Source organism: Mus pahari, chromosome 8 (genome assembly GCF_900095145.1).
Source record: "Mus pahari chromosome 8, PAHARI_EIJ_v1.1, whole genome shotgun sequence".
In the NCBI taxonomy this organism is placed as follows: domain Eukaryota; kingdom Metazoa; phylum Chordata; class Mammalia; order Rodentia; family Muridae; genus Mus; species Mus pahari.
Window position 1 is genome coordinate 4606486 of NC_034597.1, and position 27118 is coordinate 4633603.

At 45.7% G+C, this 27118-nt stretch overlaps 1 protein-coding gene across 22 annotated transcripts in view; it reads right to left on the reverse strand.

Moving 5' to 3' along the window:
• Cadps (calcium dependent secretion activator) overlaps positions 1–27118 on the reverse strand; it is a 447247-nt gene that overhangs the window by 166799 nt on the left and 253330 nt on the right. For all 22 annotated transcript variants that reach the window (XM_029541729.1, XM_029541726.1, XM_029541724.1 and 19 more), the window contains exons 7-8: positions 14854–14965; positions 10372–10511 (exon numbers count right to left, since the gene is read on the reverse strand). In XM_029541729.1, coding sequence (XP_029397589.1) covers positions 10372–10511; positions 14854–14965 — 252 coding nt within the window. The remainder of the gene's footprint in view (positions 1–10371; positions 10512–14853; positions 14966–27118) is intronic.

Consider the following 27118-nt stretch of genomic DNA (forward strand, 5'->3'; position numbering starts at 1 on the left):
ATTTATGGACATAAAAGAGAGGCTCAGCTAGGGCTTGGGAGAGAGAGGGTAACTGGCATGAAGTGGCATTTAATCTTCTGGTTCTTGTTCTGTCAATCATCCAGAGGAGGGCAGCAACTGGCTTCAGTTTTGAGGTTTGCTGCTGGAAGATTCTGTTAGACAAGGTTGTTGAAGTATAAACATGAGTCTTGACATTGGCTGGGGTTGGAACTCAGTTATAGAGGCCTTGCTTAGCATGTGCGAAGTCCATAATGTCACTCCCACCCCTGTACCACAGTAAGCAAAAAAGTAAACAAATAAACAAAAAATAAACAAATGAATATATAAGTAAATAAACAAACAACTGTGGTTTGAATGTGAAATGTTTACCACAGGCTCAATGTTTCCATGCTAGGCTCCCAGTTTGTGATTTGGCAAGGCTGTGGAATTTTCAGGAGGGGGAGTTTCACTGGAGGAACTGGATCACTGGGTGTAGGCCTTGATGCATTTTAGGGTTAGGGTTAGGGTTAGGGTGAGGGTGAGGGTGAGGGTGAGGGTGAGGGTGAGGGTGAGGGTGAGGGTGAGGGTTAGGGTTAGGGTTAGGGTTAGGGTCAATTTCTTGTTCACTCTCTGCTTCTTAAGTATAGATGCAATTTGACCAGCAAGGCTTCCCTCCTGTTATGTATCCTTTCATAAGAACCTGAAAACCTTTGAAACTGTAAATTGGTACACCCTGCCTCGATATTTTATATAAACTTTAAGGAAACAAGGACAACAAATAAATAAAAAATAAAGAATAGATGCACACCAAGTGTGATCCTTGTTATAGAGCATCATTGCATTTAAAGAATGATTTCTCAGAAATTATGAGCATTGCTGTACTGACATACACAAGATATACAATGGTCCAAGAGAGAAGTTAAGGTTGCAACTCTCTTCTTTTCTGGAACTGTATGTGGCAGATTCAAACCCCCCCACCATCTTGTATTGACCATGCCTACATATCTGGCAATGCACCCAACTACTGTATGTAACAAGAAAGCTGCAGTTTTGTAGAGGGTCACTAGAATCCACAACAGGATTTGCTTTGAATGGTTAACTCTGCCTTCTTCCAGGCACTTGGCATGGATTTACTATAATCCTGGAGAGGAACTGATACCTTGAATAAGGAACTCTACTGCATGGAGGGAGTATGGAACCATTCTGCATGGAGTTCACACCACCACTAAGTGACATGACCTAGATTTAAACTCAGAGTCATCTCACTGTGGAACAGCTTTTCCCTGTGCCCTTCAAGGATCTGCCTCCCCATCTAGTGTCAGTAAAGAATAAGAATCTATATAGGAGGGTTGGGGAGATTTAGTGAGGAACTACAGAGAGGAGGAAAAAGAGGTACTGAAGTGCATGCACTGAGAAACAATTGTTGTGTACCACACGCTTCAAACAGTGAGAGCAAGCACATGTAAATGTTTTTATCTTGGAGAAATGATCGAAGCTGGAGGAGACGGGTGTGTCTCTCCTGATGTCAATTACAGTGTGGGCCTGAGGGATGACTCAGTCTGTAAGGTGCCTGCCATCCAAGCATGAGAGCCACATACAAAAGCAGGGTTTGGTGGCACATGCTTGTAACCCCAGCACTGGGGAGGCAGAGATGTACACATCCTTGGGGCTTGCTGGCCAGCCAGCCCAAAATAATGGGCAGACTAATCAATGACGATCCTGTCTTAAATTTAAAGCAAGGTAGAGAGCTCTAGAGGAATGACACCCGAGGCTGGCCTCTGGCCTCTGCACCCATATATACCAACATCCTCCTTCTCTCTCTCTCTCTCTCTCTCTCTCTCTCTCTCTCTCTCTCTCTCTCTCTCTCACACACACACACACACACACACACACACACATACTACAGTGTTTACATGCACTGGAGAATAGCCTGGTATCCTGTAACTGTGCACATGTTTTTTATTTTACATATCAGTTAAATAAATTTACATTTTTAAAGCAAGGAAAAAAACTCCATGAATTGCTTTTCTAACTGGAGAGGGGTTTCTGTTTGAAGGCATCTGAGAGTAAAACTCTGGTGGGATCAGAGGAAATTCACAATTCTCCTTTGGTTTGTGTAAGGGTGGGACTCTCCCTCCTAGGCTTTCCTCAGAATGGATTACTAATGTGGCACATGCCAGAAGGTGTCAAAACTGAGACGCTCTGAGGGCTGTGAGGCACTGTGTCTGTCTAGTGAGCTCCGCGTTGCTTCCTCCCGGAACAGAATGTACAGTACCTGGAGCAGATGGATGCCATGAGACTACAGACACACAGGTGGCTTCCCACTTGGAGCCGCACTCCCAGCACACTAATCAATGTGGCATCATTAATGCTCTAACTCTTTCTTCTTGCCCTCTGGAAGCCTGGGCTGACCATCAGATAAGTCAGCAGTCCACGGTGTAGTGAGTGAAAGCTCAGTCCAGCGCTTATGCTTGGGACTGAAGGTGGCGCCTAAGAGGGGATTGTGGTGCAGTCACCAACTACTCTTGAGTTAGTCTCCTGCATTGTAATATGGGGATAACATCATGGGACTGCAGAGACACACATCCCCTGTGCATAGCATGGAAAGGGCAGGTAGGGTCTGGTAAATGCTAGGTGCTCTTATGCTTACCACGACTAACAAGAGCAAGCACAATGGTGGACAGGCCTGATCTGAATTTACATTTAGTTTTTGGGTACCTCTCTGATCTGGAAGAAATATCGAGGTGACACATCTGATGCTGGAACTCTGGGTCAATGCTATTCCTGTCCTTTGTCGAAGGTGTCTGAGTTACAGGTGAGGCCAGAATGAGCTAAGAAGGACTAACAAACCCCAAACAGATGAGAGAGGTGTATGTGGCCTGTACTCATTGAAGTAAGCCCCCAAACTAGACGTGTCACAGCCAAATCCCCTGACCTCGGTGTCCCTCTGTCTTAAGGACTGTACAGGAGGGCAGCAGTGTGGCAATGTGTGCAACTGATGAGTGTGTGTGTCTGTGTCTCTGTCTGTTTGTCTGTCTGTGTGTGTATGTGTCTCTGTGTGTGTGTCTTTCTCTGTGTGTTTCTGAGTGTGTTTGTATGTGCCTTTATAGCCTTTGCTCTTTCAGCACTGTGATTTTACTATGTGATAGGAACTAACTCCATTTACTAAGGAGCATCCATGCTTGTCAACAAACTTGCATGTGTCACAGTGTCTAATAGTGAAAATGATTTCTTGTGTATCTTCTTCCTGGTTCCCTACTTATGGGCGCTATGTGCAGAAACATGGCATTTTCCAGGATCCCCAGTCTCTGGGTTTCTCATGTGGGAAGGGTGGCTGAGAAACTGACCAACACCACATTTTGAGGAAGCCCTGAGGGTGGTGTTGGTGCTACTCTGATCTAGGTGTAAAGTGGGAGGGGCTATGGCCCTGCTTTCTTGGGTGTCTGTGATCTCTCAATGTCTGGCGCATCAAAAGGGGCTATAAGGCAGGGTGCTTTTCTTGTCGGGTCTTTATAACTATTTCATGGTTTTAAAAATAGCATTCAAACTTATTATTTCATTGATAAAATTATACATATTTATAGTATACAGAAGATTGGTGTATGTGGGTATGCAATGGTTAAATTGAACTAATTAGCTTCTCAGTTTGCATAGTCTTGGCTTTTTAAAGTGATTTTTAGGGTGTAATGATGATGTAATTTTAACCATAGTCACCGTGTTCTTCAGCAATTCTCTTGAACTTATTTCTTTTTGTCAGAAGACAATTCCTTCTTAGAGAAGAGAAGAAAGTGCAGAGGAGCCAGGGCCCCCACTGGCTCCCCACCCTGCAGACTGAATGAGAACAGGAGAAAGGCTCCAAAGTGTTTAGGGTTCCCCCTGTGAGCTGTGAGCTGGGGAAAGTCCAAAGAGTGGAAGAAAGGGCAGAAGCAGGCAGATCTTTGTAAGTCAAGGCCAGAGTGGTCTATGCAGTGAGTTCCATGTCAGCCAGGGCTATATAGTGAGACCCTGCATCAAAAACAAAACAAAAGAAAACAACTGCCATCTGAGAAGAATGAAAGCAGGTAGGTATGGCCACCACCTCCACCACCATCACCATCACCACCACCACCACCACTGCCACCACCACCACCACCACCACCACCACCACCACCATCAATTCTTTTGTGTACCTAAAGCTTATGCCACATTTTAAAACTTATTCTATACAAATATTCTACATACAGTAAGTCTTTTAAACTTTTACAATAGTTCCATGAAGCCAGGACCATTATCTCCATTTGATGTGAGCAAAGGGAAATTTGGAGAGGCTAGGGGCCTTCCTGTAGCTGTAGCCAGCACCCAGTGCCTACAACTGTCCGCAGCCATCTCAGCTCATTAAGAGAAAACGTATAATAAGGAAGGTAGCATACAGTTCTAAAAATGCCCAGTTACTCCAAAAAGAGACAGAAAACAAAAACAAAACAAAAACCCCTGGATAACAAGGGCACAAAGAGCAGATGTGACAAGGAGAACATAAAAAGATGACAAGTGAGGGCCAGGCCATTGGTCCCTGTGCTGTGCAAGCCTGGGAACCTGGTTTTCATCCGTGGATGCCAGGGCAGAAGGAGAGAACCAACTCCCGGAAGTTGTCCATTGACCTCGATATGCATACTGTCCCACATGCATGCTCTCTCTCTCTCTCTCTCTCTCTCTCTCTCTCTCTCTCTCTCTCCACCCTCACCTCTTTCTACCTCTCCTCTTTTTTTCATCATCTCATATACATTCATTTTTACAGTAATACATAGCAGAATGCTGTATCTGCCACATCAGTTATCATATTAAGTACCCATAGTATCAATTAAAAGGCTAGAATTAAGAGTCAGGCCTATTCTGTACTGTCAACAAGAAAAGCAGCTCACACTTAATGTTTTAGAGACAGAGTTTCATTTTGTAGCCCAGGCTAGCCTAGAGAGTTCTATTTCCCTGCCTCAGACGGACTCTTGAGTGCTAAGATTAGAGGTCTGTGCCGCCACACCCAGCAAGCAAGAAATACCTTTAAAGTCAAAAGTGAGTTAAAAATAGAACGCTATAAAAGGGTGAACCTTGCCAATAGCCATCTTCTTTAAAATGTTACAGGGCCACATTACTGTCACGGAAAGTAAATCTCAAGGCAAAAATATTGGCACACACACACAGAGAGAGAGAGAGAGAGAGAGAGAGAGAGAGAGAGAGAGAGAGAGAAGATTGTTCCATAGTAATGAGTGGATTAATTCACCAAGAGGACAGGATAATTTAAATTTTGCTGCATCTACTCAAAAAGCTTTAACACACATTGAACAAAACTAAACAGACATGCAAGGAAAGGAAAGCTAAGGCGATCGCCAGAGTTCAGTTTGACTAAATTACTGACAGGAAATCAGCAGTGAAGGCTGGGGAGTCCTTAACTGGCTCAATGCTTATCTGATGTGTACAAAGCCCTAAGTAGGTCCCATTATCTGCCTGCATACAGTGTGTGTAGTCCTGTATACCTGTGAGCCAGCAAAGGCATAGGACAAGCAGAACATAGGATCATCTATGGCTACACAGTAGACTCTAGACCAGAGAGAGAGAGAAAGAGAGAGAGAGAGAGAGAGAGAGAGAGAGAGAGAAAGAGGTGGGGAGAGGAAGAGGGAGAGGGAGGGGGAGGGGGAGGGGGAGGGACAGGGACAGGGGGAGGAGAGGGACAGGGACAGAGAAACAGAGGCGAGCACAGTTGTGCTACAGAACACCTGAGCAGCATTACACATCCCAACCTAATTGGCATAAGCTGTGAATGCAGGAGTCCTCAAAACATAGCAAAGAACTCAGAATCCTGTGAGCACACCATCAGCCCTTCTTAGCAGCGTGGTGGACAGCCTGTGCTAGTAGGAATGGTGGACACCTTGGGGACCTGTGGGTAGTAAAGAGCTGTGATGGAGTCGAAGAACAAGAGGGCTGTGCTGGCCCAAGCAAGACAATGAAAAGGAAAGGGGCAATCTTAATGACTGGCTTTAAACCTCCACACTCCTTGCTAACTCAGCGTAGGGACTGAGATGCTGTGGGTTATCCCTGGTGTCCTCAGTGGCTCTCTGTATAAATTCTGAGCTGGGCCATGCAGAGGCAGCCAAGGTTCAGGCCTTTAGTTGGGACTTAACTGAAAAAGAGTCTAAACCCAGCTTCAATGCTTACTCGGACTGGGAAGGATTCTCACCACGATGAGCCTCAGTTTCTCTGTCTATACAGTGGGATTCCAAACAATACATGAGGCTTTTATAAAGCTTATGCTAGGTACTGTGATTGAAGAAGACGAGTGGCCTACTGGAAAGGAAGTAACTTTCTAGAAGGGAAGACATGACATAAACAGATGAACAAGAAAGCCATGTACTAAATCATGCAGAGTCTTATTTTATGATGAAAATGGGAGGGAGAGGAAGAGGAGGAGGAAGGAGCATTAAGACACTGAAGAGAGTGAAGGAAGGCTTTCCCACAGGTATGGGGACATTCCAAGTAAGCTGGGTGGGCAGGAGGGCACAAGGCTCTGAGGTAGCCTGCACTTCCCTCACACCCAAGGAGGAGGCCAATGTGGCTGCAGCAGTACTCAGGAGAGTGCAGAGAGGTTGCCATAGCAATAGCCAGGGCCACAGCTCTGAGTGAGATGGAGGTTCACTGGATGTTTTCTAGCACTTGAGGGACAGGGCCAAGTTTAAAAAGAAAATTTCAGGGTATGGAATAGGCTACAGGGAGGCAAAGAATGTGCGAGAGGTTATGAGCAAGAGTAACAAGAGGGAAAAGTAAGGGAGGCTTGGAGTTCAGCAGAGAGGAGTGGGGTGAGGAGCCATAGTCAGGGTTTGGCTTGGAAACAGAGTAGAAGGGATTTGATGATGGGCTGTGTTCCTGGCTAGAAAGTGTGAGAGAGATGTTCAGCATGACTTCAGGGCTGTAGGTCTAAACACCTGGCTGAAGGGAGGGGCAGTCTGTTAAGATGGGATGGGGGACCTTCTACTTCCTGTAGGGCTGTTTCAGAGATAAAATGGGGAGAGAGATGTGAAGTACCCGACCTTGAACTTCCACACGTAGAGGGACGGAAGGGTGATGAGAAGCCAAAAACTACTTGGAGTGCTTAATTCTCACACACTCACTAACGCTAATGCTCGAAATCAAAAGAAACAGTGTTGAGTTGAACTCGCTGGCGCTTAGAAACAACTCTGTAGAGTTATTCTGGATGGCCCAGGAGCTCATTCACGAAACCACAGCATCCAATCACGATTCCCCAAGACTTCTGACTTTCTGCTCACATGCTAGAACAGTTACAACCTAAGTCTCCGCAGTTTACGTTCAAGGCTCTCCCTCCACTATTTAAGCTGTGACTTTACTCTGACTTCCATGCTATAGGGCTTAACATCCCTACTACCTGTATTTAAATGGAAAAAATGTCCATAAACATTGTGCATGTTCATGTGTATCTGCATGCAAGTGTGTTAGGTGTGTGGGCCTCTGGTGTTCAGATATTACCCTTGGATATATCATTTCTCAGGTGCTGCCCTTATTTTATTGTATTTTTTTGAGACAAGTTCTCAGTAGTCTGAAGCTCACCAAGGAGGCTGGCTGCAAGTTCCTGAGACCGTGCTGTCTCTCCCACCCCAGTACTGAGATTACCACAGTGTGTCACCTCACCAAGCCTGGCTATATGGATATTGGTAATGAACTCAGTCCTTGTCCCTGCATGGCAAATCCTTTATAAAATGGACCATCTCCCCCAGCTCCCAACAGAAATGCTTTTGCTGTTCCTGACTTATTCCTTATGCAACTAAGGCCATTTGCCCCAGTTTGGGCCATGTTGGTTCTGACTTGATGTCAGTGGATCCTTTATCTACTCTTTGAGGCTGTTCTAGATTCTCTTGGTATATTCTTGGCAGGGAGCAATTTCTGAATGGCAGCCTAGTGCTTCAATCACTGGGGATCCTGATGGATATGAGCTGAGTATCTCCTCCATCATTCATACTGTGAAGGTAACCTAGACTATGCTAGCGCACCCACCAGTGAGTCCACAGAGAGGTTCCTAAATGTCAGTCATGTAGAGCTCTCTCCACAGAGCACATGAGAACGTGAGAGGCTTTGTTCAATGCAGAGAACAATACTGTGTTGAGTGTCTTCTTGGGAGTGACTGATTGTGTTTGGAAAGGGGTTTGAAGAAGCCTGGCCTCCAGGCTGAGGTACTAACTCCACCGAGGATGTTATAAAGGTCATGTGAGGATGGTGCTTCTGTTTGCTGACGTCCTCTGGTCAGCTTCCTCCCTCATTTCTCATTCCCCACCTTCTTCTGCTTACTCACCCTCTGTTTCCTCTAATAGATATTTACTGTTTCTGAGTCAATGCTGTGCTAAAGATGAAGGATATTTCCTCAAATACTACAGGAGCCTGAAGATCAATCCTCAATTCTTTTTATCTTGAAACCAAGACTACGCAGCTTGGAAGGAGAAGGGATATTAGGGAAAAAAATGTTCTTTATATTTCAGGAAAATGTACCAGGAGTGTGTGATAGGAAGGAGGAAAAACTGACCTCAGAAACATACCCGTGAATATGCATGTAGTATGTTTGTGTTGACACATGTGTGTGTTCATGTGCAGGTACTACTCTGTGTGTGTGTGTGTGTGTGTGTGTGTGTGTGTGTGTGTGTGTGTGTGTGTGTGTGTGAAAGAGGCATCTTCCGCAATCACTCTCCAGATTATTTTTTTTTGAGACAGCTTTTTACATTGAACTTGGAGCTCACCCAACTGACTAGACCAGCTGCCCAGGAAGCTCCAGGAATTCACCTGCTTCTGCTTGTCCAATGTTGGGATTACAGATGAGTACCGCTTCACGTAATGGTTTTTGTGGAGCCACAGTCTGCCAAATTATCTTTTAGGATGTGATCATGCTTGCGAAGCAAGCAATCCAACTCATGCTTGCATGATAAGCACTTTATTGATATGGATATTTCCTCAGTACAACTTTTTGTTTTTGTTTTTTGTTTTTTGACATGGTTTAAGCATTCAGTCCAGGTTGACTTTGAACTTGTGCCTTAGCCATATGATAAGATACCAAGTGAAATAAGGAAAACCTGGCTGCACTCACTAGTGATGGCTGAGTACAGACTAAGTGCTAAGTAGCTGGTATCTTTCCTCACAGGCTTCTCACACTTCAATCCCACCTCTGGCTTTGGGAATAGCCTGGTTTCAACAATACCATGTGTAACTTTTACAGGTTTAAGTCACAGGTGGCATTCAAGGAGTGACATCCGGCTTGTGAGCAGCCTTTGAAAGGCATCACAGGCAGCCACTGACCAAATGATGTGGGCTCTGCTGCTGTGCAAGGATGTCCACTTGCTGCCCTGGTTGTTTCCTTAGACTTCTTGCAGGCTTCTTTTCGACTGGCATCTATGGCTGGCTATCCCTTGGCGTGGGGCTTCTTACTTCCATAGACTTCCAGGCCACATATGCAATCTTGAGTTTTCAAGAGGGTGGAGGACAGCTTCCTAGTCACTTGAAGGTCATGGAGAATGACAACCAGTCGACAAATGGCACTTCAGAGCATTTGACAAAGAGCCCAGTTTCTTCTGCTGTCTAGACGCTTCTCTCTTCATAATTATACTGCCCTGCTCCTCTGCAAAGAATCACATCTTAAAAGATAATTTAGCAGGTGGTGGCTCCACCGAAAACCAGTCATTAACAACCCTTTTGGTTTAAAAAAAAAAAATCAATGCTTTGTTCTGAAAAGTGAAACCACATTTCCCTATTTTTTTTTTTATTTTTTTATTTTTTTGTTGTTCTGCCTGAAGCCACTCAACTGATTATTCATGCAAACCTTCACAGAATGAAGGCCACACACACTCCATTTTGGAGAGTTATTACTTCAGTCAACCTGACATCACTTTTGACCTATTTAGGCACTTGCTTAAACCTCATGAAGGTGGTTGTCCACACAGGTGAGAGGGAGGGACTCCTGGAGGCCTCTGGCAGGAACACAGAATCCAAAAGACCTCTCCAAGCACAACCCCTAGCATGCTGTGTCCAGATTTTAACTGTTTTGAGGGAGTCTGCTTAGAGATAGCGGGAAGTTATTCTCTTGATGGTATAAATGGAGATGCAGTAAGTGTAGCTGAAGAAGCTCGGAACTGCCAGCACCACGTTCTTTAGTTGCTGCTCGCAGGTACCTCCCAGCTCCTTCCACGTAGTTCTCCAAATCCCTTTGGGTTTTGCTTAAATCATTTCTGCACTTTTAGAGATCCAAAACTGAGCCTTGTGCATGCCAGGCAAGTGATCTGTCCCCGAGGTATGTTCCCCTCTTCTGTTCTATTGCTGCTTCTAGAAATGAATGTACCCATATCTCAGATTGGGAAAAAAAAACCCACTTACCCAGAGTGCTTCATGTTTTGAGGCTTATCCATTCGGACAGCAAGTTTGATTTTGAGGTCTTGATCGGGGCAGTTTTTGGAGACTGTCATTTTGTGCCACTCAGATTGTTTGGGGCTATTTGGGGTGGGATGGAGGATAACCTGCAAGGAGAAAGCGTACATTTCTGTCAGAAGACAGAAACAACACACCGTCATGCTTTTTAGAACTAGACCCTTTGATGTGAAGACATGCAGCCACTAGCCCATGTTCCATTGCTGAGGCTACTCCTTTATGAACTGTGGGTGGCTGAGATCACACAGTCACAGCTATGGGACAAAATGCCCTCTGGCTTCTTTCTTTTTCTTCACTGGCTAAGTCTGTAGGAGCGAGGAGGGTGACGTCATGGTGACATCATGGTGACATCATGATCCTACTTTTGTTTTTTTCTGAGATTCAGAAGTAGTAGTGTAACCTAAGAGAGAGAACATTGTCCGTCTCCCGTTAACCATGTCGGCTACTTGAGAAGAGATGCGTTTGTAATAGACAGCTCTTAGCTACTCCTTCCTTTTCCATTTCTACAGTTTCACATTACAAGAAGAGAAAGACCTCAAAGCCTGGGGACAATAGAGTAACAGGAAACGAGGGACGTAGACAGGGCAGGAGTCCATGTTGGGTCCCATTTGGGTCAGGGGTCAGTAGCACCTGGACTGGGATTTTTCTCTTCCAGCTCCTCACTGTGCTTTGGGTCGAAGAAGCTCCAAGTAGCCTCCATCTGCCCCTGGAAAATGCCCTTTGGTAGCATATCAGACACACTTCGCTGGGTGCTGCCTTAACTCTAGGGTCTGGAGGGTGGGGGCAAAGCTAGGAGGATACGGAGGGCTCCATCACACTCCCCTGCTGGAAGGTAGTTTTGATCACATAGCCCAATAACAGCACGCTAGAATTTTATGTTGTACCTCTTACTTGGTATATGAGGAACCTACAGGTGATTTAAAGACTATGAGAAGACATGTGAGCACAGCGCCAATGTACATGATGGATGGGGCATCTGGGATCTGCAATCTGCAGGGCTTCACGGCAGCAGCCCCAGAGGGGGCTGAGTGACAGTGACACAAGCTATCTTTAGGCGGGTGCTATACCAGAGAGCTACAGGACTCTATTACCCCATGCCTGACAATCTGAATGACAGTACCTTTGACCTGAAGGCACAATGCTACCAGGCCAGGGTATGGTCCCAGTGTTTCCTTGCTATTAGCCAGGACTCAGCTTGCTAATGAAATCTGCAAGCTAGTTCTGAGAGTGGTATCTAGAGAATTCTTTGAAACATTTTTAAAGTTTACTTATTTATTAATTATTTATGTGAGTGTGTGACTATGTGTAGTGTGAGTAATGTGTGTTTAGTGTATATATGTGTATGTGGGGGTATGTGTGTATATGTATGTGTGTAGTGTGTATAATGTATGTGTGTGTGTGTGTGTGTGTGTGTGTGTGTGTGTGTGTGTGTGCATGCATAGGTCGGAAAAAAAAGTGCAGAAATCAGTTCTCCCACTCTATGGGGTCTGAGGGTTCACATCTGGGTGTTGGGCTTGGCACTAAGTGCCTGATGATCCATCTCACTGGTTTCTGAAGTGGAGTTCTGCAACTCCAAATGCATCGTTGTCCTTGTTTGGAGACAGAGGGAATGGAGCTATCCATCCAGCTGTGTCCTCAGTCAGTCTGGTGGGAGAGAGGGTCAGGAGGAACATGCTGGCAAGCAGCAAAGAGAGGGCTGGTAAGAGCACCATGACCAGGCCAGTGGCAGGAAAGGCCTTGGCTTCCTTGTGTTCCTGCTTGCCTGGTAAAGCCATAGCAGGAGCAGCACCCTGTACATGGGGAGCTTGTTAATGGCCCTTCACCACGTAGATCCTGGTACAGTTCCCACTGGTGATATGGTGCCCAATCAAAATACGGATGGCCACTTCCCCGCTGGTCACCCACAGAGCCTTCCTTCTACTGGGTTCCCTTGCATTCGCTCTCTGGTGAAGCCCGTGCAGGGCGGATGGAGAGATGGAGTTCTTCTGTCTCTACCTGCAGCCCGCCAAGTTCGAGATGAGCTAGAGTCCCCCTCCCGTGTGTCAGCACCTTGGGAGGGCCCTTCTGGATGTGTGGGAGCCACGGGTGACCTCTCTTCTCACCTGGGCATCCCAGGCTGCTGACCGAGCACTCTGTTTCCTTTGCTGAAGCCATGTGTGATGTGCTTTGCTGTGCGGATGTGACCTGGCAGCCACCACCCAGCCCCTCGGGAGGGGCTTGTCAGCCATCAGGGAGGGCATCTCCTCAGGCTGGGGCTGCCACGCCCTGGCTTTTTATCAGGCTGATTTCTGGCCTGGGCCTATCTTTCTCTCTCCCTATCTGCTTGCATCTCCTGAGAACGGCAACTCCGCTTCACAGAGCGACCACTTCTTGCTGCGACTTCTGCCAGGACTTAGGCAGAGCAATTCCCACACTGCGCTGTAACTTCTGGCTTTTATGCCTGTGTCCTGTAACGTCGCAGATTAAAGGTTTCTGCCTGAGTTTACTTCCGTTTGCTCTGTCTGCAGCACTAATGACCGTACCCGGCAGGCCTGTCACTGTGCCTGGTCTATTAAAAGAGGGTATAGACTCATGTGTAATCATATATACCATGAGCCCTCTGAATCTCTTGTTCACTTAGATAGGGTTCATTTGGTTAAAACTGTGGGAAAATGTACAATCCCTCCCACACAGACATGCTGGGGGCTGGAGCTGGAGCTGGAGCTGGAGGAGAGGGCGGGCCTGGTGGTGGCAACCTCTCCCTAACCTCAAGGGATTCTTCCTTCCTTCCTTCCTTCCTTCCTTCCTTCCTTCCTTCCTTCCTTCCTTCCTTCCTTCCTTCCTTCCTCTCTCTCTTTCTCTCTCTTTTTCTTTCTCTCTCTCTCTTTCTTTTTTTTTGAGTATATTAAAAAGATTCATTTTTAAAGAAAAATTTGATGTACATGAGGCATAAATCAGATGGATACACGAAATATGGCTGAAGGGATGGAGCTAACCCAGGACCCTGGAGGAAGGTTCTGCTCAGCTTGGTAGAGTTGCCTCATTAGAGCACTCTATATGGTCTACTGAATGGCTGGACTTGAAAAAGACGGTGCCACCATGCGCCCCCCCCCCCCCCCCCGTTGCATCTTTAGAGCTACCGCCTGCAGAGGGCACCAGCCCAACAGAACATGGCCAGGCTGCAGGGGGCCAGGCTGACCTACATTAGGAAGTAGAGAGTTCCTGAAGCATGAAGGAGAAAAAAAGTGAACGTCTAGGCACCTCGATGCAAGTATCTGTGTGGAGAGCAACAAGCTCTAGGCCTCCATCCCCCCAGCAGAGCCGTGCCATATTTATTTCTCCACAGGGCAATGCGGCTGAAGATGACTGGTGAGCTGTCCCTATTGTTCCTCTTCTGAAAAATTACTTTATCATGTGGGCTTCATAAGTTTCGGCCTTGGGGACACTTAGAGAGTCCCTGAAGGGCCAAACCTAATAACATCCCTAGCTCAGCATCCTAGGGGCTGGCAATTGGGGTTGCTGGGCTCTCTGTGCCTAAGCAACTGAATGGATGGGGTGGGTGTGTTCAGTACTGGCTAAGATGGGAGAGCGCTTCTGGACAGAAGCACCCTGTAGCCTGCCTTACTCTGTTATCTCCTGATATCTATATCTGTATCTATATCTATCTATCTATCTATCTATCTATCTATCTATCTATCTATCTATCTATCTAACTAACTAACTATCTGTGTGTATGTGTGTGTGTATATATATATATATGATGTATATGTAGATATGATGCATATGCATATACATGTGATATATATGTATGTATATATTCATTCTACATCTAACTATGTGTGACATCTTAGAGCATTGCATTGTGGCCTGTTTCCAGGGCAGTAAAGAGGGCTTTAGTTGAGGTTGTTTAATGGATCAGTCGCTTGGTCCACAGATACCCAGGCTTGTGGGTCTGCCTCCAACAACAGGTCTCGAACCTGCCATTAACATAATGTTCTCCACAGTGTGGTAATCAGAACACTTCAATTATTTGTATTCTGAATGTCCCTGTTAAAACATGGATTAATTTCTTTTTACTCCTCTTTTATCTTATTATGTTGATTTTAATGCTGTCAGGAGCTTAGGCGGTTTAATGCCAATGAATTTCACGTTAAGCTAGTCGGGAGTATTGCACATCTTTGCTATAAATAATGCCCGAGTGTGTGGTTCGGGAGGCTCCCCAGCCTGTCTTCTGACTCACACTTGATGTCCAGAGTTTATGGAGGAGACCCTGTGGCTCAGAGAGGTTGAGAGACTGGCTCAAGGTCTCACAGCTACCAGCATAGTCCAGAACGTAGTTCCAAATGTCCGCCCCTCAGTACTTGCAGAGCTGCTTCTTCATGTCTTTGGGGCAGAAAGGCCACAATAGATACCCCTGTCTGCGCTCTGTCCCGTGGCCCTTGCCGCACTCACCCGCCCGAGTTCCTTGTCTTCCAAGGCCAGGACACCAGTGCTCTCCGTGAACAGCTTTACTTTAACAGCTGGCAGCGCATGGGTTGTGGAGAAGTCGCCTTGAGTGCCCCAGCTGTGGAGAGAATATTAGAGTCAGTGTAGACCGGCACCCCTCAACAACGGGTAGTTCTTCTCGGTCTCCCCAAGAAGAGCAAGCACGCAGGATTAACCCAAGGCAGAGCAGACTGTCACACCCACTCCCAGTGCCCCCAAAGCTGACAGAGCAACGGGAAAGTGTTGATTAACTTGTGAGAGAAAAAAAAAAAAAAACCGAGGCAGATGCTTTCGAAGCTGCCATGGGCCTTCCCAGAGTGCCTTGCAGTCAGTACGGGAGGAAATCAGTTTCCCACTGTCGCTCCCTTCTCTGCAAACAGCAACACACATTCCATTCGCCAGCCTTTCAACTCGGCCCTGGAAAGCCTGCCTCATGGACAGTGGAATTTTCGACCTAGGCAAACTCCTGACCTTACAGAGAGACTTGGGGATACATGGGTCACAGTATTTCCCATACTGTTTATTGGCTACTCTCCAGGAAGAAGGGAAAACAGGACCGAGTGGAGCTCCACCAACAAGAAGGTCTGTGGAAATATGGGGGTGCTCTTCCCCGTCACGATTTCTGTAGCCAAGTCTCAGCCACAGAAGGAAACCTGGTTTACTCAGCATGTGGGTGGAGCGAAGGGCGTGGCTCGAATTGGGGCGTGGCCTCTCTGTTGTGCTTTCTTTACTCACTTGCATCATGGGAGACGACCCCCCCCACTCCACCACTCCCACCACCTCCCCGCCCCCCCTCCATCCATTATGTAGCTGCAAATGGAGTACCTTGTGGACCTGCTGTGATACGCACTGAGCCTGTCTTTCCCTTATGTCACTCCAAGCACTGTAAAAGGCACAGCCCTGACCCTTCCCTGGGCCCTCCTCACCTGCTTCCTTCATGGGCCTTCTGCCTTTGCCACCTCTGGCCTGCCTTTCATTTTGATCTCACAGTCTAAGCAGGGCCCAGGTGTCAACCTGTCTTCAGACCAGCAGGCATTCCAACCCCCAGTGATGTGAGGTTAAATAACTCAGCCCAGTTCCTCTTTGGTTCTTTGAGCTCTGTGAGCACGGGGTCTCTGCTGTTCATTTATATCCCAGCCCTTAGAACTTAGCACGGTGCTTCCTACATAGGAGGCATGGAATAAATATTTTTCAATGAATAAATAATATCAAATATATGTTCTTTTTTTGTTTGTTTTGTTTTTGTTTGTTTTGTTTTTGTTTTATTCCAGACAGGGTTTCTCTGTTTAGCCCTGGCTGTCCTGGAACTCACAATGTAGACCAGGTTGGCCTCAAACTCAGAAATTCACCTGCCTCTGCCTCCCAAGTGCTGAGATTAAAGGTGTGCACCACCACACCCAGCTAAATATATGTTCTTTTACAGGGCCAGGAAATAGACAGACAACAGCTTTCATCTACAGATTGTTTTTGCATTATGTAATCTATTTCCCATACTGTTTATTGACTACAGCATTATGTTGTATAAATACGTTGAAGCTTACATAACTATTAGTCTATTATAGTAACCAAGTTGGTTAGAGGGTACTTAAAGAATTTGCCTCTGAGTATTTCCGAGGTGGGAGGTGATTCTTCCTCAGGAAACACCTTTATTACTTATGTACAGTGGTGAACATACTCAAGGTCTGTGATACCTCAGGCGTTTTATGTAAAAAGAGCAAGTACCCAACATCTGGAGTTGAGTATAAACCAAGGGTGTCGTCGTCGTCACTTCGCACAGGACATTGCTTCTGTGGCCTAGTTGGTTATTATTGTTTTATGAGTATTCTTTAAAAGGATTTATATACTTTGGTTTCATGTGTCCAAGTTCTTTGCCTGCATGTAAGCATGTGCACTGAGGATGTGCTTGGGGCATACACAAGCTGGAAGAGAGAGTTGGGTCCTTTGGAACTGAGTTAAGGATGGTTGTGAGCTGCCACGGGGTGCTGGGAAGTGAACTCTGCTAGAACAATGGGTTTCTGGAATGATGAGCTACCTCTTCAGCCCTCAGGGGCATTTGTTTGACTATTAGAGCACGTCACATTTTACCCTGTGTCATATGTCTGCTTTTGTTTCTTCTTTCATAGAACTGTAGAAACAGGACCCGACCGTCAGTCTCAGTTTTGTACTTCACAAAGTAAATTCCATGCTCTAAACTAAGAGGAACAGTGGGCCTAGGTGTTGGGGTCTCCCACCTCCACTAATCACTCTCCCTCAAAACACCAGCCCCCTACAGGCGCATAGGCCCACCAGAGAGTTGCTATGGAGAACCTCCCCAGATCTCCCAGAATGCAACGTCCTTGGACCGCCTACGTCAACAGGCACTCATCCCTGCCTCGATCCTCGGACCCGCCTACGATCCCTTGGACCCGCCTACGAGGGTGGGCTGGGAATTTTTCTATGTTAGTTAAACAGAGTCCAATTATTAAACTTCGAGCCTTGACCAGTGTGACATTGCCTAGGCGCAATTTCCTTTCGCAGCCTATTCCCTCTTAGGATATTCCCGCCCTTCAGGACGGACCTAGACGGGAGTGTTTCCGCGGCGGGAACACTCACCTAGGAAGAGTGGGTAGATCACCAGAGTAGTGGAAAAGAAGGACCTGGGTCTGGGAGGTAGACGTGTGTGAAGCAGGTCAGGACAGGCACGAAAGCCTCAGGGAGGGGATACAGGTGGGTATGAGATAAGACAAACTAATCAGGTTTCAACAAAATAGAAGACTGTGTACATCCAACCAGGAACTTCTGGCCGTGGTTCCCGGCACCTTCATAAAGACTGAGAATGGGAGAATCTGCCCTAGCAAAGATGCCAGGATAAAGTGAACCAGAATATTCCTGTTCAAAGCCTGGCTAATTCGCATACAAACTGTGGGGTTTGGGATGAGCTAACTAACATCCAAATACATCAAGCCCCTCAGATGTAAAGTAAGTTCACCTCACCATCCTTGTAAATGTAATAGCTGCAGGCTTGGGACACAACTAGATCCCAGTAAATCCTGGCTCCTTCTCCATTCCCAAAGTAAGAAAATGTGTGGAATCATGTCTATTCCAACTGTACTAAATAACTAAGAAAATGTTCACCTCAGCTGACATTTTACAGACAAGAAAACTCAAGATGGAGTCCACTCCTTTCCAGGATCCCAGAAAGGTCCCTTCAACCTCACACAGTGGGGATGCTGCCTGCACTGTTGGGCCCAGCTTACCTGACACCTCCCTGGAGAGATTTCCTGGCTTATTTAACAGAGACTGACTCTGAACTGACCACTGCTGCCTAAGGGCCTGCCCCTCCTCCTTTTGCCCCCATTACCCCCTCCTCTTCTCGGTCTGTCTTTTCTAGACTGGGTGAACCAGGGTCTCACACGTGCTGAGCAAAAACCCATGTTGTTCTCCCACTGAGCGAGATCCCAAACCATCTCTTCACTTTTCATTCTCCCTGACTTGCTCTGTCTGACAATGAGTTCATTGGTGGCCAGGGTGGCCTTTGGCCCAGAGCAGCCTCTCCTGCTTTAGCCTCCCCAGGAGCTGGGTTTCAGGCTGTACCACCTGTGCAGCTGGCCCTGCCTAGGCCTTAGGGACATCCTAGGCTGTTTAGTAGAAAGCAACTCGGTTTGCCTGGACTTCTGAAGCTCCCGAGGATGCCTTGCTCATTTGTGTGTAAAATGACTCAGACTGGGGGGCAGCATGGTGCTTCAGACACCCAGAAGCTGAATAACTGAGTAAGCCATCAGAGTCGACTGCTTTCCTACTGGGAGTTTTGGCTCACATCAAGTAGTCAGGTCACAGATGAACCCCAATTTATTTCTCAGACTTTAAAAATAGTAACCTGGCCCAGTGAAGCAGGGGAAATAGATTCTATTCTAATCAAGACTAGCTACATGATCTTCAGGGAGAAGTCTCTCTCTGTCTCTCTCTGTGTCTCTCTCTGTCTCTGTCTCTCTCTTTCTCTCTCTCATGTGTGCGCACACACTCTCACACACACAGAGCCATACACAGACAAAGACACATATACACATGCACACATAGGCACACAAATAGACATACACATAGACACACACACACACAGGCATAGACTCATAGACACACAAACATAAACTTATTTAAAATGATATAAAAACATCAAGGATTTTTCTTTTCCTCAGTATTTTCTCTGCTCCATTCTGTTGGTGGGACTTCATTCCACAAATACCTTCACAGATAAAATCACCACGAACTGCAAGATGGCCACAGGAGAAGACTAAAGCAAAATATGCCCTTCCTGAGCCATAGCACTGCAGTTTCCCTGCCCTGGGCCTCTAAAGCCAGCATTGACTGAATCTCCCTGGGGTGGCAGATGGCTGTGCAGGAGTAAAGGCTATCCCACGCTGTTGACGGGAAACTTCTATGCTTCCTGAAGGAAGGGTTGGAGCAGCGAAGGCTACTGCAGGCTCCTTCCTATCATGGAGGCTTCATTCTCAGACTCTCTACTCTTTGTCTTTTTCCAGCGTGGGCAAGAACTGGCTCCTTTATTATAATTGGTACCCAGACAGCCCCATGCATGTTACCTATTTTAGAAGCCCTATAAGTTATATTTGCATATTATCTTTTTCAAAAACCTGCTAGATATTCTATGAAGTGTCTACACTTATGAACCCATAGTCACACAAATTCTGTACTGCATGCCACGACACTCATAAATGACAGTCTAATTACACACGGCTATGTCCCTTCCTCCCTTTGAGCCTCCACATACATTCTTGGGTACTTTAATCAATTATCCCTGCAACTTTGGGGGAGCTCTATTTGGAGACTCCTGGAATTCTGAGTCACCTTGAAGTGGCTCAGCTTCCTCCTCTGTAACTATAAGTTCATAAGTGTAGACATTTCACAGGATAGCTAACAGGCTTTAAAAAAGCTGATATGCAAATATAACTCATAATGCTTCTAAATAGGTATTCTGCCTAGTATGGAGCTATCTGTGTACCAATTACAATAAAGGAGCCAGTCTTTCCAGAGCTGGAAAAAGACAAAAAGTAGACATTTTCATACTCCACCCCCTCCCACAGGGTAGAGGTATGGGAAGGGTCTGAGAATTAGGCCTTCCTGACAGGAGGCAGCCTGCAGTAGCCCTCACTGACTAAGTGACTCCCACCACTGAGCTGTAGCTTTGGATTTATTGCCCATGTTTAATGTACTTTCCCACAAAGCTATATTTGACACATGTACAAATTAGCTGGTGGAGATGCGTTATAAACTTTTGTGTTTTGGTGGACTACGCATCAATAAATGAGTCTATTTCTCTTTGTTGTGTCTTCTCTGCCCTTTTCTCTTGCTGTGCAATTAACTGTAGCTGCTAAGATGAAAACCTTTTAAAAGCTTCCCAGAATGAAAATACCACTGCCCTCTTGTTTGGAAAGACCAGAGGCTGACACTATTTATCAGGCCAAGGTTGGGAAGGTTAACTGATGGACTTCCATCTGCACACAAGGTAGATAAAATCCAATGGGTAAGGTGTCCTTTCTCTGATTCTGTCACCAATGACACCATAGTGACCTGTTCGGTTAGCTTGCAAAAAAAAAAAAAAAAAAAAAAAAAAGATAAAGCCACCAATTACAGAGGGCTTATGTTTGCCAAGGCCCTTGCTTAGTACTTTGTATGGATCAGCTCATTTAAGCATCCTGACAGATCACCCCAGTTGTATCACGATTTTATAGATGGGGAAAGTTACACTTGAGGATGTTATATAACTGGACCAGAATCTCAGGCTACTTCCAATAGAGGATTTTAAACTCTTGAGCTTTCTTTTATATATATATATATATATATATATATATATATATATATATATGTATATAAAATCTCAAATTCGCAGTATTGAACCCAAAGGCCTCTATCTCTCAGGCACTCCTAACGCAGTAATGCGCCATGGTCTGACAGGCGCATCTGTGTAACTGTCTTCCTCTCCACGCATGGAGGCGTTAGGAGGAAAGTGACATTTTCAGTGCATCCTACTGCTTGCACCAAGGACAGTAGTAAGTCAGCTACTACAAATACATCCTTGATTTTTAACTAGAAAGGGAGGAGCCATGGGCTGGGAACCATCACCTTGTATGTTCAGGGGCTGTGGAGATGAGACAGGAGCTAGCCTGTAGCAGCCTCCTTTACCTGGGTCTTCATCTCCTGTAGGAGATGGCAGTGTTTTGGAGCACAGTGACTGAGTGCCCGTGATGTCAGGCAGCATGCAGAGCACAGCATATGACAGCTCTTTGGGGAGCCGGGCATGGGTGCTTGTAGGTCAAACAATGGTTGGCTCACACAGCTAAGGGTTGGACGGAACATGGATGCCAGTGACTGCAGGGTTAAACAGTGCCACCAGCACATACTGAAGACTGTAGAAAAGCTATCTCCTGTAGTTGTGTTGCCATGTGAAAGCTTGTGTGGTGGGACAAGTCCTTCTGTAAGGAGGCGCGAGAGTCTAACTTGGAGGACAACCAAGGTGAGTAATTCCTAAGCTCTGCAGCTTAGGGCTGGTGCCTAATTAATCCTTCTTTGGGGACATGATTTCTAAGTATCCAACTGCAGGCAAATTACCACCACATCAGCTCTGTTAGGTCCAGCATCAGTAGGCTATTTCCCCATGGGTGCCACGTTCTCCTTGGGGAGAGTCCAGATGCAAATGTGATTGAGATTCCATTTTACTACAGTCAGAAGGGTATCAGGATAGAGGACTCCTGTACACTGATGCTTAGGATGTAAGTCAGTGTAGACCCTAGAGAAACCAGTGTGGGGCTTCCTCCAAACAAACATCACAGGACCTAGTGTTGGCTTAGCTGGGTATAAACCTGAAGGACCCAAAGTCCTTAGTGTAAGGCCACATCTATGTTTACTATTGTACTCTTCAGAGTAGCCAAGATATGGAACCAGCCTAGATGCCTGTTAGCAAAATAAATAAAATACCTATAGTAGAAATACATACAGTAGAGTTCTAAGTCAGCCATAAAAAAGAATAAAATTATGTCACTTGGAGGAAAATGGATAGAACTGAGATTATCATGTAAAGCAAAATAATCCAAGATCATAAAAATGAATACCATATTTTTCTCATATGCATGATATGTGTGTGTGTGTGTGTGTGTGTGTGTGTGTGAGGGAGAGAGAGAGAGAGACAGAGAGAGAGACAGAGAGAGAGACAGAGAGAGAGACAGAGAGAGAGACAGAGGGACAGAGGCAGAGACAGAGACATGAAAGTAGAAGATGAGAGGAGAGGTAAGAATCTAAAAGGTAGAAGGGGAACAAGAGAGGCTAAGGGAGAAAATTTTATATATATATATATACATATATATATACATATATATATGTATATATATATACACACATACAGGACCAGGTACATTACATATGTACATGTATGATACATGTATATTATACAAATATGTTTATAAAACCAGTTGGGATATAAGTAAAGTACATAAATAAAAAATAATAATACAGAAAGCAGTACTGACCCCAGAAGGTTAGTGAAGCGATTTACAGGAGAGAGATATTGCACACACTATGTTTAAGTTAATAGTGTGCATGTAGAGTGCACAAAGCCTTCACTTTTAGGATGTAGGACAAGGATTGCTAAGCCGTGGTTATGGGTCAGTTCCATCCAACTGTTTACTTGCTTATGTGTATATAGCTCATGAACCAAAAATGGTTTTAACATATTCAAGAATTCTTCTGTGTATGCATATGTGTGCTGTATGTTCACATGTTGTGTGCATGCACACCTGTTTGTACATGTGTGATGGCTAGAGGAAGATGAAGTTCCAGCTATCTTCCCGTCTCCACCCACCCCCTCACACTGTGGAAAGGTATTACAGGTATGTGTGGTTAGTGGACATGCTCAGCTTTTTACCTGGATTTGAATCCTGGTCCTCACACTTACCCAGCTGGTGGTCGTCCCAAGCCCATTATTCACAATTGTAAATGACTGAAAACAATTAAATAGGAATACTATTTTGTGATACACGAGGACTCCATTGAAATTCAAGGTTTAAAGCATAACGGCAGCTTTATTAGCACGTGCCTATGCTTATTCACTACAGGGTGTCCAAGGCTGCTCTTGTACCATAGTTAAGTAGCTACGGCTCAGATCACATGGGCCATGAGCCTGAAATATGTCCTCTTGGACCTTACAGAAAAGCCAAGCCCTATTATAAGGGGTGGAGTTACCTGCTCATCAACAGAACCATGTTTATTTTCATCAGAACCTTAAAGGTGTGCTCACTTAGCACACCCACAAGAGCAACTCTAAAAGAACATGTGCCAGGCCAGCTCAGCTCATGTCGAGCTAATCTACCATCCTGCATTCCTCATGGAGTGCACTGGAAGATCAGACTCTGGGACTTAATGTGTCAGCTGGATAAGTGTGAGAACCAGAATCCAAAGCCAGGTTAAAAACCCGAGCTTGGCCCCTAACCACATAGACCTGTAATACGCTCCAGCATGTGAGAAGCAAGGCTAGAGAGGGAAGACAACTGGAACTTGCTCGCTAGCCAGCCTAGCAGAAAACATCCAGCCAGTGTAGTAAAAGACTCTGTCTCGTGGGAATAAGGCAGTGAGTAATGGAGCAGGATACCCTTCCTCTTTCGCCAGCCTCCACCCGTGCACGCACAGGCATGCCTATGCACACAGCACATTTCAGACACATGGTACCCAAATGCTGCTTCAGATCACCTTGGACCTGCTGACTCACTTGCTCACACTACATTATTACTAATATCTAGCAAGAAGCGAGAGTAGCAGACAATTCATATTTTAGGGGGCAGGAGTGACTCCAAAGTCACAGCACATTACTTCTGCAAATGGACTGCATGGGGCCGTGGCTTTGATCTAGGAAGAAAGACAGTGCAGGGTGGGGAGGGTTCCCCAGTAAAGCAACCTCGTGCTGTGTGTTTGCCAAGAGCATCTGCTCCATCTCAGCCACATCTCTGTTTACTATTTAAAGCCTCTTATTTGCAGAAACCTCTCTGGACCATATGTTATCAACAAATGTCGCTAATCAAATACACACAGTAATTTTCATTAGAATTTCCCCCACATGAACAACAACAACAAAAAACCCCACATTTGCCACAAAGGGAATATACCTCCCCAAATGACAGCAAACATCCGCCACAGACCTCTGACAACAGTAATATTTATGAATGCACGTGTAAGCCAAGAACATACCTACGCCAGGCATATAAAGACCCTTGGGGAACTGGATTTTGTGCAGGTTGGTGTGGGGGCTGGGGGTGGGGGTGGAGTGATGTCATTAGTTGCCATGGTGATGCTCAGCTTAAGGCCATAATTCATGCCACAGAGATTGGATTTCATTTATTCAAGGTATCTGGCTCATGTGGGCTGGGTGTTAAATCAGGGTAGTTCATAAAATTACCTGGGCTTTAACAAGAGAGGAATAAAAGTACCCTGGTCCTGTTGCTAAGAGGGAATGTTAGTAACTGCCTGGAGGCAACTGCATTAAAATCTTTTGGCCTGCCTTTCAGCTGATTGTGTGATAACTTACTCGGAGCAAATCAATTGTGCCATCATAGTGTGTCCCGTGGGGACTAATTGATAGGATGTGATTTGGGGCCTTTGGAGTACCAGGAAAACTAAGCTTAATTTACATAGAGAAGGTGAGAATTCCTTAGAAACCACAGTGTTGGGAGGTGGAAAGATGAAAGCTTCCCAGTCCCCCCTTGGCATTTCCCTTGCAGGGTCTCCACTCTCAGGTTCTGAGACCTACTGTATCCAAGCATCAGTGTGAACTTGGCTCCCTCCCCTCTATTCTTCTAAGACTTTCCCTGGCTTAACCAATCAGACTGTGCCAACCACCCACACATCCTTCTTGTTTCCTCTTTCAGACCTCTTGTGGACAGTGTGCTCATTGCTAGGAAGAAGAAAGCAGGGAAGGTGCTGGGTGGAGGGCGGGGCGGCAGAAACCTCAACATCTGGCTTTAATTCTGGCCTCATTTCTCTTAGTCTTTTTGGGCTTGACTGAAGATTGGCAAGGGCAAGGTCTCCATCTGTTTCCTTCATCTCTGAATTCCCAGCACCTAGCACAGTGCCTCTCACAGGCATCAGGACTGGGAACTCAGTCACTATCAGTAAATCCCCCCCTCCACACATGTAAATATATGGGTAGGATTGAAGGTATGAGCAAAATATAACAGTACTCAGCTACCAATTGAATTCCTTCGGCATGGTTGATGGAGTAAGAAAATCAGCAAAAAATCAGCAAGTTCCATAAGTGCAGAGACCGAGCCCACCCTTCCTACTGTGGTAGTGCCAATACTGAGCTCTGTGCCCATTGCATAGGGACCACTGAATCAGTGTCCATGTGATCAAGGCTGGAGGAGATAGTATACAGAACACTGCAAACACAAGAGACCTCACTAACACGCGATTCAGCTGACTGTTTACTATACAATAGGAAAGGCACTACTAATTTAGTGAACAAACCAACGAATAAACAAACAAAAAATCCAAGTGCCTGGGTATTTGATGGTTAGAGTTTTTTTTTTTTTTATTCCTTTTTAGTTAGTTTCTATCTATGCTACTATTAAATAACTCATCTTACCTATATCAACACTTCTCCACCACAGAAGTTACAACAAATGCTTTGGAAGCTGAAACTAGTGTACAATGAAAATGCACTGAATATGTCAACTAGTGAGGGCTACCGCTCAGCAGTGGGTATACTATGGCTTCCTGGTGGCTTTCCCTCAAGATCATGGGACTGCCTGGGCTACAGAGTTCATCACTATTTCTGAGTGTCTTGAGAACGAACTACATATTAATAGCCCAGGCACTGGTGAACTGCCACAACTTGGAGTGTCATTTCTGAGTGCGTACTGACTACATGCATGTTGATTTCACACTGCCATGAAGTTGAAAACAGAGCCAACTTACCCTACATTGGGACTTAGAATTCTGAGTATGAACATTATAGTTAGAAATGCCTAGCTTGATAATTCCAACTTACCTGCCCTGTGTCTGGTTCTTATGCTTTGTCTGTCTCTTTATGAAAAGGTTTTTCAAAAGTTTGTCTTAGTATCACTTGTAATTCCTCCTGGAAGCAAAGTTTGGTAATGTACTGGGGACAAGGAACTCAGTACAAGCTCTGCTCTAACACAACTTCTGTCCCTAGCTGCCACCTCATCCCCCTCTCCCTTCTCCCTCAAGCCCTGAGTCTCTGAAGCTGCAGCCAGGGTCAGAGCTTGCTGGCTTGCCGGCTCGCTGGCTTGCTGTGGACCCAGAGCTCTGTGCTGATACTTAGAGGAGTTGCTGAATATTTTCTTCAACCTTTTCTCTTGTGAGGCTGAGAAGGATGCTTGAGCCCCTCACATGCCACACTGGAAACCACAAGTCCCACCCAGCCTGGGTATCATGAAACTGTCTCCAGCTTTGAGAACCTAGGTCACACTGCTTACTCCCTGTAGGTTAGCTCATGGGAAAGAACTTAGGTGGTTAACCTAAAATCCAAATTCCCCAAGGTCAGAGCAAAGAAGCGGGTTAGTATGCGGTGTGTGGGTTAAGGAAGTCAGTCTTGTGAAGGAAAAGGTAGAATTGAGAGAGAGAGAGGGGCTCCACAGACTCCTGCAACTCCCCAGAGAGTCCTGATCTGCCGCACAAGGCATTAGATCTAAGATGGCTCTTGACACACTAGTGAGACAGCAAAAAAGAACAGAGGCTAGGGCAGTGGCCACTTCCCCCATCTTTAAGGAAGTCCTCACAGGTAACAATATTCCCCTCATTCCTTCTGAGTTACTACATCAGGCATGGCTTTCATTGGAGCATGGTGATGGTGTGGTGAGATATGATTGGCCAAGGATTTAGGGCTTTGGGATTGACTCAAACACTCTGTATAAGCTTATGGGCTAGGCAATAAACTCAGATCTGTACCCTGATGCTGGCCTCCAGAGTAAGATTTCCTGGGATTTGTTAAATGACTCCATCGCTGCTCACCCCCCATCTTTGGTCCTGTTCTCCCAGTGGGGAAGAACAGTTGTATGGTCATGATCTGGACCAAAGAGAGTGTTTTTACCATTAGTAATGATGGCTTCTCCTTGCTAGTTCAGGGAACTCCTGTTAGTTGCTTTCCTGCAAACATGCTTGTGTTAAGTAAGTATTTACCAGAAAAAGAAAGAGAGAGAGAGAGAGAGAGAGAGAGAGAGAGAGAGAGAGAGAGAGA